Genomic DNA, 14,209 nt, shown 5'->3' with positions numbered 1-14,209 from the left:
ACGGAAAGATCTCACCCTTTGGTAAATCAAAGCAATAATTACTAAGTATAGGTGCCCATTTATTACATCGGGATTAAGAGTGCATAATTATAATAACAGAGGTCTTGTTCAATTTGCGAGTCAGTGTAAATTGAACAACCTCAATGGTCCTACTCAATACACACAAAGTGCACTAGTGTAATTCTACAGTCAAGACAGACAGTCACCGAATTACACTACAACCGTTCCCGATGGTTTGTCCAAAGATATCTTGGTTGTGAGCCTTAGTTTATAATTCACAAGGGACCGATAATCATGGTCTTCTGTGTCTCACAGACACCAAGTTATCTACAATATAAATTAAGAGGACTTTATTGCAAAATATACTATTGCAATCATTTGACCAAAACATGATACTTTATTTCATAAATGTTTATATACAAAAGAGCTAGTCTTTTTCAGTATTATTAAATTGGATAAGCTAGCTACTTTATATATATATATATATATATATATATAGGGGAATACAAATTCTATATATTCAGACGTATGACGGGATTCATCCTTCCGTACATCTACAACAATAGGAGTAGAAGAACATGTGTGCATTATATTAGAGGATATATATTATTAATTAATTCCTTTGTTCTAGATTTGGATAGGTTCAAATACTATGGAAATAATTTGAGACTTAGTTTCTCCATCCGGTTTGCCATAGCCATCTCCATCCTGATAAAAGAAGTATGCCGTTCGAGGGACGTTAACTACTATATTCTTGAAGTACTCCTGAAATGGAGAATCCCAACTAAGAGATGCATTCAAAGCTCTCCAATGTTTCTTTATCAATTCTCTTATCTCGCTACGTGCCACTTCCTCGGAGACACCTTTCTCGTGCATGTAGCATTGAATACATTTCGCCACGTCGCCTCTTTCTAGCTCATCCTGCATGCATGTCGTCGTAAGTAAACTAAATGCATGTTGTTTGATTATATATATATATATATATATATATATATATATATATATATATATATAAGTTCAATTAGCTAGATACAATTAATTAATTAATTAATGTATAGTATATATAACATATTACCGTGGAAGTGCCCATATCATCGATAAGACGAAAAAGTCTGGAGGAGAAGCGTGTGATTTGATAGTAACTGGGAAAACTTTTCAAGGCCTCTCCAGTTAAGTCTTTGCCCATACAGTAAGCATTAACTAGAATGGTTGGACCAGATATTGATACCCATGCATTCTCCAAGTACTCCTCGAGCTTGGGGGTTTGGTCATGGTGGAACCATTTAGCTTCCTCAAAGTCAGCTGTCCATAGATCTCCCCACTGTATATAAATTAAATATAATATTAATGCAGTACCAACAACGTAACTGATATATCATTCAATAACAAATTAATTAAGACGATCGAGATTGAAATAGTGTTTATATATATATATATATATATATATATATATATAAATAAAATTAGTACTGTTCTCTTTAAGTCAGGCACAATGTCCAAGCCCTTCTCCTTCATCACCCGGTAGCCTTCGTCGTGCACAAAGTTGAAGAGTGCAAAGAAACATAGTCTCATGTACTCTGGAAGCTTGTCCATGGCAGTTAAGTCCCATCTGCAATTAACCAAACTCACTTGATCTTAGATAGTTGAGAAAAACATATATATATATATATATATATATATATATATATATATATATATATATATATATATATATATATATATATATATATATATATATATATATATATATATATATATATCGATGATGATGGTGAATGCATGCTAGCTGTCACCTGTTGACGACATCAGTGAAGATCTGGAGTTCATCCAAGGTTCCATAAACATCGTAAATATCATCAATCAGTGTAATAAAACAGATTGCCTTTGTTTCGTTCAATCTGCATCTCCAGTTATCTGGTTCATAAGTGAAACCAACTGCCCACAGATAGTTCTCAAATAATCTGTCTCTGAAAAATGGCAGCTTCTCTGAGAGCCCGAGCTCTGACCACCATCTGCATATATGTAAAAAGTAATTAATTAATTAAGCTTATATATATATATATATATATATATATATATATATTTTAAACATGGAAATTGTATGATAATAAATATATATATATATAATGAAACTGTGAAAGTTTGATCAGTTGCGGTTGATTTACTTGGAGAGCTCTTTGAGTTCACTCTTGTACATGTCCTGAACCAGATTGAAGTCGTGCTTAGCAAACTCCAGCAGGAGAGGGTCGATGGTGTTGTCGCCACTGCATGCTTCAATGAACCATCTGTGATGCACTCTCTCCAGCCGCCAATTCAGTGGAATCTGCAGCGCATGGGCCACCTGCTCTCTGAGACCGCCAGCCTCAGGAACAGATCCCTCCTCCATCAATGCTTTCAGCTGCTCCGTCGCGAAATCCATGGCTTCCTTCAGCACACTCTCTCCTTCCTTCTCATAGTAGGAAGCTTCGTACAGACTCAGAAGCCCTCTGATCGGGTTCTCACACCGAGCTTCGAAGTTTCCCTTCTCGTCTCTAAATGTCTCGAACAAATCTAAGTAATACATACATAAAATTTTGCAGACAGCAGCTAGCAAATTAATTAAACAGACATGATCGATATATAGATCACAAGTGTGAATTAATTAATTAAGCGATATGATTGATATTAATTATTAGTGATCGATCATTGATTAATATATATAATTAATTACGTACCTTGTGAAACAGAGAAGCCCTTTGCTCTGAGGAGCCTGAAGAGCAGCGCTGTGGCATGCAGATCGTCCTTCAGCTCCCACCTCACATGGTCTAAAGAAGCATGAAGACGACTTAAAACGTCTGCAATCTCGTCTTTGAAGTGGTAAGCCACGCCGAGCTGTTGCAGGTGGTCGATCAGTTGAAGTTGCTCTGCTACTTGCTGCTTCTCGCGTATCAGATTCCTGGTCTGCTCCTTCAGTACGTTTATTCTCTCGCGTTCCTCTTCTCGTTGCACCTACAGAAAACAAAACAAATTAAAGCTAAGGTTACATGCACACAACAATTTCGACGACGATCGATCGACAAACAACCACACTCACATACATACCTTGGAGGTGCTCGTGAGGGATTGCACATGCTCGTCCGTCCATATGTTTGGATGATAATTCGCCAACCGCCGCAAGGGAGCTACATGACTAGTGGCACTACTGCATGATCGGACCTGCAGAGTTCGCCGGAACGTCCGTCGGCTACAGTACTGTTGGAAGGCAGCAACGATCATCGGGCGGCGAGGGAGGACGGATATCATGGGAGCGCAAATAGACGACATTGTAGCCATTTCCGCTCTATCTGGTTTGAAATCAAAAAAATCTTAACTCCAATTTAATTGGTGGAAAGAGAAGAACAAGTGTAGCGTATATATATAGAGAGAGAGCGCTTAAGAGAGAGAGAGAGAGAGAGATCTAGCAATTAAGCTTGAACGTTATGCTACATTAAAAATATTCATGGTTTAGCACGTGAAATTTAGTACTTAATTAAAAATGGATGAAGAAAGACCAACTGAATTTAATACTTAATTAAAAATGAAATTTAGTATATATATATATATATATATATTTTGAATGGCAATAAATTAATTGGTGCACTTGTTATAAAAATAATATGATATTTGTAAGAAAAGGACAATGAAAGAATAAATAAAATGAAGATAAAAAATATCAACTGAATCCATTTATTAATCGATTAAATATTGATAGCTTTAACTTTTATATATACTCGTATGTACATACGAGGTAGAATGTTTTTTTCTTGATTGTCTATTCAATAACTTTAGAATTAATAAAGTTTATACAACTCAGAATTCGCCCTTCAAAGTATTCGTTTCTAATAAAATTTAAAATTTTAATTCTCTTAATATTTCTCTTAGTGATTTATCATTATATATAACAAACACCCTCTAAAGGCTTTAACCTTATTGGAGAATAAGTTGGCAAGTAAACTAATTAGCATGCCTTCCCAATTGTTGCATATAATTCCTCGAATGTGAAATTAGATGTGAATAAAATAAAACAAACACTGCCCCCGCCCCCAATTTACTTAGAGCGTCAAAATTAAAAATTAAGAAAAGTTTTCTACGAGAAATTAAAATTTTCCCAGAGTTTATTTAATTTCATGAAAAGGAATGGATAATTCATCCTTCCCGCGAGGGAATCCGGCCATTCGCGCATCATTTTTAAGATATTTTTTATCCTCAAATTAAATAGAACAAAATGAAATTTCCTTCCTCCCTCGATCGTATTTATTTTTTATTTTTGTAATTCTTGCGACCACAGACCCCTGCTCAGTCGCCTCGTGTGCGGCCATTTGGAGGCCTACTCCAACCCTACACGACTACTTTTTTTTTTCTTCAAGCATTTTTCTTTCCTATTTTCTTTTTGTTTTTTCTTCCTTTTAAGTAGGATTCTTTTCTTTTCCATTTTTTTCACTTTCTTTTCACCTTGGATTTTTTCCCTTTACTCAATCCACATGCATATCGAAGTAAACAAAGCATAAGACAACACCCATTAAAGACAATGTGGCTGATAAATATTAGGAAAATTATATTTCTTTTTTTTGTGATTTTTTTTCTTTGTTTTCTCTAAAATGCTCTCATTGTCGGATTATTTATTAATAATCTATTATGACTCATATTTATAGAATTGACTTTAATATTAAAAGCCCTAATGTGATGATTGTTTGATCGAAAGGTAATCCACGTCATGGGATTCTATTTTACATAGAATCCCTCTTCTCTCGCTTTTATAAAGATAGTTGTTATTAAAAGTTATTTAGTATTAATAGCTATCCGGCCGGAAAGTAATTATTGAGAGGTAATTATATTATAATAACTCTCATATAATTAAATGACTTTTAAACGTGGGATAACTTTCGGAACTTCCACGTAAACTTTCATAACTTCAATGAAAAAGTTATATAAAGGTTGTACCTTCAGTCAGAGAGAGAAAAAATTGGAAAAAGTTTTGTATACCAAGAATCTACCACGTTGTTGATCCGGATATGTTTTCTTTAATTTCTTAATTTTGGCATTCAATCAAATTGTAAAAGTCATTATATATATCCAACATCCTAGTACATATGATATGATGTAGTTTCTCTCTTTTGTAGATAATGTATTGTATGAAACTACAATCATGGTTTTTTTTTTAATATTTGGTATAAGTGCTAGGTTGTGGATATAATGATTTCCCACAACTAACTATCTAAATTATGAATGTTGTTACGTTAGATTGATTAGTTTTAGATTTTTGTTGATATGTATGATTTGGAATTATATATTATGGATTTGGAGTTAGTTAATCACCAAAGTGATCAATTCTATGAAATTTATAATTCCAAAATTGATTGTATATGAAGCAATATGCATGACATATTTTGAGTTAATTAATTCATTATTATATAGATCATTCAAAGGTGTATCATTGCTTATAATTAATGATATTAAAAGATTTATTCACATTCTTAGTAAATGCTAGCTTGTATATCCAATGGTAACATGCATGCTATTTTAAGTATATATGGTTGTCAGCCCATTAAATATGTTCATGTAACATTATTGTCATTACGGTTATGCATTTAAGTATCTCCCAAAGTTGAACTTAAATACATTATTAAAGTTGATTTTGATTTGAATCCATTAAATCTACTCAAAGTATTAATGTATGAGTTTGTGTAAATGTTTGCAACTTTCAACAATATGTTTATCTTGGGAAATGGAATGATCAAGTTCAATAAGCTGAACTATATATGTTGACTAGCCTGAACAAATCTAGTTTCAACAGGGTATTATGGGCCTTGATATGACATTGGAAATGGAACAGAAACCCATAGCCATTACTGAGACCAGTACGGAAGCTAACAAGACTCTTTATGAGGTTTGGGTATGGTCTAATAAACTAAGCTTGAGTTTAATGAAACTGACGATGACTAAAACTGTCAAGCCATCCATGCCCAAAATTGACAATGCAAGGGAATTCATAAAATTGATTAAGGAATATTCACAATATTCAGAGATTACTGATAAGTCTATTGACGACTAAGAAATTTGATTGGTTTTAGCTTATTCATGATCGTGTGACAAGTATGGCAAATCTAGCAGCAAAGTTGAAGTTGATGGTAATGAATGTGAGCGAGTCATTCCTAGTATAGTTTATCATCAACTCAGTTCCTTCTGAGTTTGGGCATTCTAGGTGAATTATAACACCATTAAAGAGAAATGAAACTTTCAAGAAATTAAAGTTATGTTGCAATAAAAGTCTATAAAAATAAGAAGTGTTATTTTGCAATAAAAGTGGCTACTTCAAGAAGGATTGTCCGAAAAGAAAGAGTTGGTTCGAAAAAAAAGGTAACACTAAGAAATTTGATTGGTTTTAGCTTATTCATGATCGTGTGACAAGTATGGCAAATCTAGCAGCAAAGTTGAAGTTGATGGTAATGAATGTGAGCGAGTCATTCCTAGTATAGTTTATCATCAACTCAGTCCCTTCTGAGTTTGGGCATTCTAGGTGAATTATAACACCATTAAAGAGAAATGAAACTTTCAAGAAATTAAAGTTATGTTGCAATATAAGTCTATAAAAATAAGAAGTGCTATTTTGCAATAAAAGTGGCTACTTCAAGAAGGATTGTCCGAAAAGAAAGAGTTGGTTCGAAAAGAAAGGTAACACTATCTTTCAATAAATTTTGAATCAAATCTTATTGAAGTGTCTAATAATACCTAGTGGTTGGATTCTAGTGTAACTACTCATGTGTCACACATTATGCTGGGATTCTTTTCAATCCGAACCATAATTGGAACTGAAAAGTTTCAATATATGGGAAACAAAATGAAGGAATGAACAAAAGGAATTGGGATGTACATATTGAACTTGGACACTGACTATTCTTTAGATCTAGACAATTGTCTCTATTTTCTTGCATGTGCTAGGAATTTAATTTCTGTTAGAAAGCTGGACGATGTAGGATTTAACATTAAGATTGGAGATGGTGTATTTTCTTTATATAAATATGAGTGCTATTATGGTTTCGGTACTTTAATAAATGGTTTATATCATTTCAATCTTGATGTTAATTTTGTTGAATCTCTATTTTATGTTGAACACATAACTGGTAATAAACGTAATGCAGAAAATAGGAATTCTACTTATTTGTGGCATCAAAGATTACGTCACATATCTGTTGGGTTGCAAGGTTGCAAACATAGTCCTACATCTAAAGCATATGGAAAAGATCATGAGGTTAAAAGGATGGAAAGTATCTCCATTGGTATGAGGCATTTTAGGGAGAGCCCAAGAACAAAACCATGAGGGTTTAGGCCCAAAGTGGACAATATCATATCATTGTGAAGATATTTTGATTCCATCGGTACTAACAAGTGGTATCAGAGCGAGACCGCTCTTCACCGGACTAACCGCCGGATGAGCCATGATCCAGATCTAACCATGTGGTTTAAACCTTAAACAAAGGAAGTGGGTGCTCCCGTGTCTGAATCAAGAGGACCAGACACCAGGTGAGAAGTCCTAATAGGTCGGGTGGACCGAGGGGCAAAAAGTCCTAGTTGCGACTAGGTGGGAAGTCCTAGTAGGTCGGGTGGACCGAGAGGAAAAAAGTCCTAGTTGCGGCTAGGTGGGAAGTCCTAGTAGGTCGGGTGGACCGAGGGGCAAAAAGTCCTGATGGATCGAGGATTCATACTGTTAAATACCGAAACATGTAGGGGTTTATTTGTAAATAGGATTAATGGGTATTGGATAATGGATCTTGACCCGGTAAAAGGAAACTTGACCCGACCCGTTAGGAACCCGGTTAAAGCTACGGACGCCGAAGCTTTTCTTCCCATCGCGACAAATCTCTCTGCTTCGTCTCTGTTCTCCATCTCCCGATCGCGACGCTACCGACTTCGATCCTCTCCGACGCGGGTGTCAGCGGTGCAACAGTGAAGGAGGAGGCCGGCGGTCAGCTGCTGGAGGCGTTGGAGCGTGGATTTCCGTCGGCGAAGGCTCGGATCGGTGGTGGCAGCGGCGTAAGGGACAGATCTTGCGACAACGGATCGAGGTTTAGGAAGTCGATCGGTAAGGTTTTTGAGCTGAGTTTCTTTAGAGAACTTTGAGCTTCTTGGATCTTGATTTCTTACCATTTCTACAGCCACTGAGGAGTGCCGATTTGATTGGTTGTAGTTGGAGTTCGGCTTGTTGGCGGCTGCGATCCAGAAGGAAGAGGCAATCGAATCGGTAAGGGGTTTTGTTGTGCTTGGTCTCCTCTTCATCTGTTGTTTTCTTTACTCCGCCTCGTGTGCCAGCCGCCGAAGGAAACCTTACGAGCTCAGTCGTTCAAGGTTTCGGTTCAAGCCGACATCTCTTCTTCCTCAAACCGCCGATCGGAGGGATTCTAGGGTTCCGAAGTTAGGTCTTAGATCTAGAGTGGTACTGTTCTGTTGCTATTAGTGTTGTTTCTTGAAATTGATTGCTCGTTGTTGGTTAGGAGGAATCAGAAGTGATCTGATTTGGGTGGAGCTTGTGTGGGTTGTGGCTGCAAGGAGAAGAATCAAGCTGAGTTAGAGATTCTAGGGCTTGATCTGAGGTAAGTTATTGAAATTGATTCTTTTAGGAGTTGGTTTCTCTGTTCATGGTTTGAACATGTGGTATGCTGTTAGTGTGTGGTTCATACGGTTGTTGTATGATTAATGGTGGTTAGCTCACAGGTTGTGGTTATGGGATGTAATCTAAGGTATATTAGATAATTAGTAGTTGATTATGATTAAACTATTGGGTTAGGTGTAATCCACTTAGGGTTTAAATCTGATTAAAAACTAAGTATAGTTTTAGTATGATCTTGTTAGTTTAATTGCTGTAATTAAGGAATATTATTTATCCTTATTGCAGGACCTTGATTTTGTTGGTCCTATTAGACTTGGAGTATTACATTTTCTGGGAGTTCTAGCATTTACGATCTTCTGATCAGGTGGGTACCCTGTACTTGGTCAATACAGGAGTCCTTTTTCTGTGCATGTATTGTTGCTTGTTTATCTATTCTGTTGATATCCATGCTTTTTGATAGTATCTAGTTGATACTCTTGATGATCCATGCTTGATACCTGTTGTTGACCTTTTGATGATCCTTGATATCATATTGATAATCTTGTTAGTTGATCTGATACCCATCATATGACCTCTGTTTAGACTTATGTCTATTTCTGTTGACTCTGTTGAACATGCTGATTAACCTTAGCTAGTACATGTTGGGATGATCACCATACAGCCATGATAGTTGTAGTGCTGTTTGTTGGTGGATCTTACCTGCACCGTGTTGTGGTGCCATATAGGTAAGATGTTGCACTACAGTTGGGTGCACCAGGACTAGCTACATTGCCCTCCTGCCACACTGCCCTCCTCACTTATCTTTAGTGGTCAGTTGTGGAGCTGCAGTATGTCATGTCTTGCCCCCCACTTCACTGAGCTCTGGGAGAGTGACTGGGGACGACGAGCGCGGACAGTGACGGATATTTTGATTGTGTTGATTGATGCATATTACATGCACTGTTGGTAGGATTATTACATATCTTACTTTATTCATATGCTTGTGGATTGTTGCATTTACTTGCTATGATTGTTGCACTTGTATGCCATTTCATACATGCTTACATGTATCTGATATCCATACCGTTGCACGATTTGACCTTTTTGTATCATTTCACTTGATACCTGCTGATTACTATCTATTTCTGTTATACCTGTTTACCTCAGTTTTTCTGCTATTATTGTTGCTTATCTTACATGCACACTTTCCTGTACCCACTGAGCTTCTAATGCTCACTACCCAGACCCTGGGGTTATTTTATTTTCTCCCCAGGTAGCAGATAGATTACTTGGAGTTTGGAGAGGTTGCCTGGTCATATCCATCTCACTTTCAGGAGTATTATTTTCGGTATAGTTGTATTTTCTTTCGGATATGGTTTTGTATTTTCCGTTAGATTTGCGATGTGGACATGGACTGTGATGTGTTGGTGTTATACTTGTTATCGGATTTTGATGTTCCGTTTAGTATGTGATACTTTTGTCGCATTTTGGTTATTCATGCATATGTTAATTGCTGCACGGCCGTGTAGGCCTTATATTGTGTGTATGTGTGTATTTGTGGTGTTTGTTGGACATGTCGTCCATATTCCGGCCGTATGTGGCCGTGTATACTTGTATGTATTTTAGGGAAAGTCATTGTTACAGGGGAGATGCTGCCGAAATTTTTCGGACGGCTTTCCGGGGCATAACACAGACATCAAAAACGACGTTGAGGGGGGCCTGTGATCCTTTGTTTGAGGGGGATTGTTGGGTTGTAATGGTGCAAATATAGTCCCACATTTAAAGCATATGGAAAAGATTATGGGGTTAAAAGGATGGAAAGTATCTCCATTTGTCACGCCCCGAGAGGGCCGTCCGAAAAATTTCGGCAGCATCTCCCCAGTAACCGTGACAATTTCCCTGAATACATGCAAATATACACGGCCACAGGCGGCCGGTGAATAGGACTACACGTCCAATAGACACACACAACAATCAACAGATATATAGTAAAGCCTACACGGCTACACAATCATATCACGTGCACTATAACCAAAATATGCAAAGTTCATAAAGCCGAAACAGCGGAAAATTCGAACAACACGAATAACCATAGTGCAAATCCAATATAACTACAATCATAGCAAATCTAACCCACCACTACAATTCAGACCACAACTACATGTCTACGAAATGCAAAACATAACCCAAAACAACAATAAACCCCATGTGAACTGACAGGAAAACCTTCTGATGTGAGACAGCAGCAGCCGACCGAAACTCCAAGCTCCAAGTATCTATTTGTTACCTGGGGAGAAAACAAAGTAACCCCAGGGTCTGGGTAGTGAGCATTAGATGCTCAGTGGGTACAGGAAATGTGCATGTAAGAAAATCATAAGGAACAACAAGGATATACAAGTCTGAGTAAGCATGTATAGAAGAAACAAGATAACACATATATGGTAGTAAGTATCAACAGGGTATCAAGAGTATCAACGAGTCCAGCATGGTATATCAACGGGGATGATAGTAAAAGATCAAACCGTGCAACAGGTAAAGAAATCAGGTACATGTAAGCATGTATGTAATGTCATACAAGTGCAACAAACATGGCAAATAAATGCAACAATCAACATGCATATGAATAAAGTAAACTATGTAATAACCTACCAACAAATGCATGTAATATGCATAAACCATCGCAAACAAAAATAACAAGTCAAGTCACTGTCTGCACTCGTCGTCCCCAGCCATTCCTCTCGGAAATGAACATGAGGCGCACAACAGGACATACTGCGCAAACTCTAACAACTGACCACTAAAAATAAGTGGGGAGTGGCAGTGTAGCAGGAGGGCAATGTAGCCAGTCCTGGTCGCACCCAACTGTAGTGCAACCTCTTACCCATGTGACACCACAACACGGCATCGGGTAAGAGCCAACAACATTCAACATCTACAACTACTATGGATGCATGATGATTATCCCAACATGTAATAGCTACTTTAATTAGCATGCTCAACAGGAATCAGCAGGGATCAAAATAGGTCAATGATATCATGGTTAAGATTATTCTAGCCAAGAATAGATCAGATGGAGGTCATACAACAGGTAACAAGCAACGAATCAGATGAGTATCAACTGGATAAATTCTACTGAAACAAAGGTATCAACGTGATATCAAATAGATCATAATAAGATCAACCAACATGTATCAAACAGTGATCGTCAAGGGTATCAACTAAATACTATTTATAAAGCATGGATATCAACAGAATAGATAGAAAGCAGCAATACATGCACAGAAAAGGAATTCCTGTATTGACCAAGTACAGGGGTACCCACCTGGTGTGACGTGCGTCAAACTCAGAACCTCTCTATATAGCAGGATCTATAAATCAAGGTCCTGCAGATTACAACATACAACACTCACTAAGTACAATAATACATATTAAATTCTACAACAGATCAAACTCTAGCCGAGTCTAAAGTTAACCTTATCCAATTAAACTCTCATTGACTCAAGTTAGCCTCATTTAATCACTAGATTAAAAGTTAATCAACTAACTTGTTAATTAACTAGATTACAATTATGTATTGACTATAACATACTCCTCTCAACCATCTATCAAATAAGAAGGGATAATATGTCTAGTATGTTAAGGCTGTTATTTTGTGTCTTAAGCAACTAAGATTAAGCCGCACAAATAATATTCATTTTGCACTCATAGATTGGATTACTCTGAGTATATATAACTATCTATACATAGTTGTATAACTAATGCAAATTCCCACATTCATGTGGAACACGTTGCCCAATAATTTCTAATATTTATTTGGTAAAAGATAAGGGTACAAACCTCTGCACGTTGGGATATCTACAATATTTATGTGTGCCTTCTTGGTATAACCCAATCAAGGGAGTCTCGGATGTTCCACGTACAGCAAGCTTTGCCCGACGTCTCCATTCCCACAAGCTACCACTTTCAAGGTAATATTAGAGATGTCGAGGCTGTTAAAGAACTCAGTGGCTTGACGGAGCAACAGTGGCCGATCAAGATTCCACTCCTGGGTACAACCGGAGCATGACTGGAAATGTGGGCACTGGAGTACAGTGGAGGCTGCTGAGTCAGCGGATGCGTCAGAGGAGGCATGGAGGTGGAATAGACTAGGGCAACGTCGACGGTGAAGGGAGGGGTCACAGGGCGGAAGGGTTCGAGTAGCGAGGCGGGCGACTGCGGAGTTGCGCAGCGTCTTCTCCGCAGCAGGCGGCGGCAAGGCGTCGGCAGAGGAAATCGTCGGCGATGAGGGCGGCGGCATCAGGCTGTGCAGCGGCGATCGGGGCAGGAGGCGCTGGCTCCACGCAGCAGGTGACGGGCGGTGCTGATTCAAGGCAGCGTCGGGCGTCAAAGGCGGCAGATGAGTGGCGATCGGTGGCGGAGCCGCGGGGATTGCGAGCAGGGGGAAGAGGAGAAGCGGCGCAGGCAGGCAGGGAAGAAGCACGTAGCGATTTTAGTTTTAAAAAGGGAATTAGGGTAACTTGAACCGGTTAAACCTAAATCGGCGCAATTAAACCAAGTTTACTGGGCTAAACCCAATTAAAACCTAGGGTTTATTATACGACTGAACCGGTTATTGTAGCAAACCGAGTTCAATCTTGGTTCACTTGGTTCACTAACCAAACGATCTCCGATTTGACTCAAACCAACTTTGTTAGATTCATCTTCGCAAGACGAATCTTTTCATCCATTTTATTTTATCAAAACCTCTTCCAGCACGAACCAAACCAACTTGGTTCAATTTGGTTCAATCTTGGTTCGTTTGGTTCACTACCCAAACGATCTCTGATTCGCTCCAATTGGTTTCATTGGTTTTGTCCTTGCGAGACGAGTTCCATTCTCTACCACAATGAAATTTTCGGTATTTTACACCATTGATATGAGGCCTTTTAGGGAGAGCCCAAGAACAAAATCATAAGGGTTTAGGCCCAAAGTGGACAATATCATAGCATTATGGAGATATTTTGATTCCATCGGTACTAACAATATCCAAAGAAAGGATAGTGAGGTTAACGAAAAGTGAAATATTACTGACTGGGATATATGTTTGGATTATATTAAAGGAAAAATAAACAAAACATATATTAACAAATTCAGCTATAAGAAGCAGTCAACCACTTGAAACGATACACACAAATATTTGTGGTTCTTTTAACGTTCCATCTTGGAACGGTGAAAAATATTTTATCACGTTTATTGAAGACTTTTTACATTATTGTTATCTATACTTACTGCATGAAAAATCTCAAATAGTGGACACCCTTGAGGTGCTCGTTAATGAGATTGAAAAGCAGTTGGATATAAAAGTGAAAGTCGTGATGTCTAATAGTGATGATGAATATTATGAAAAATTTAACGAGAGTGGACAATAAACTATGCCTGTTACACCACAATAGAATGGTATGGTTGAAAGGCTGAATCATACTCTTATGTGCATGTTTAGGAGTATGTTATAAGTTACAATACTTTACATTTATCGTTGTTGATGCATGCATTAAAGACTAAGTAGTATATCTGCTTAATAGAGTTCCTACTAAAGAGTTCGTAAGATGCCTTATGAACTGTGTGGAT

The 14,209-nt window shown here is 37.7% G+C and overlaps 1 protein-coding gene across 1 annotated transcript; it reads right to left on the bottom strand.

Annotated features, from left to right (window-relative positions):
- Nucleotides 1-524: 524 nt before the first annotated feature.
- Nucleotides 525-3,312, bottom strand: LOC141836411 (monoterpene synthase 7, chloroplastic-like). The gene is made up of 7 exons (XM_074723899.1): nt 3,082-3,312; nt 2,715-2,988; nt 2,166-2,550; nt 1,794-2,012; nt 1,471-1,609; nt 1,076-1,321; nt 525-921 (listed from the first exon to the last, which is right to left on the bottom strand). The coding sequence occupies exons 1-7, from the start codon at nt 3,310-3,312 to the stop codon at nt 628-630; spliced, it is 1,788 nt and encodes a 595-aa protein (XP_074580000.1). The 3' UTR covers nt 525-627.
- Nucleotides 3,313-14,209: the final 10,897 nt, after the last annotated feature.

Source organism: Curcuma longa, chromosome 10 (genome assembly GCF_044706935.1).
Source record: "Curcuma longa cultivar G26 ecotype Majalengka, Jawa Barat chromosome 10, ITB_CL_G26_1.1, whole genome shotgun sequence".
Lineage (NCBI taxonomy): Eukaryota > Viridiplantae > Streptophyta > Magnoliopsida > Zingiberales > Zingiberaceae > Curcuma > Curcuma longa.
The sequence above is the reverse complement of the archived record's forward strand: the minus strand, read 5'-3'. Positions and strand labels throughout refer to the sequence as shown.

What these genes read in the sequence shown, in the direction of transcription:
- LOC141836411 (XM_074723899.1), bottom strand. Translation starts at nt 3,312, where the DNA reads ATGGCTACAATGTCGTCTATTTGCGCTCCCATGATATCCGTCCTCCCT. An exon ending in CCCTCACGAGCACCTCCAAG is followed by an intron (nt 2,989 to 3,081) that starts GTATGTATGTGA and finishes TGTTTTCTGTAG; the next exon opens with GTGCAACGAGAAGAGGAACG. An exon ending in ATGATATGGGCACTTCCACG is followed by an intron (nt 922 to 1,075) that starts GTAATATGTTAT and finishes ACATGCATGCAG; the next exon opens with GATGAGCTAGAAAGAGGCGA.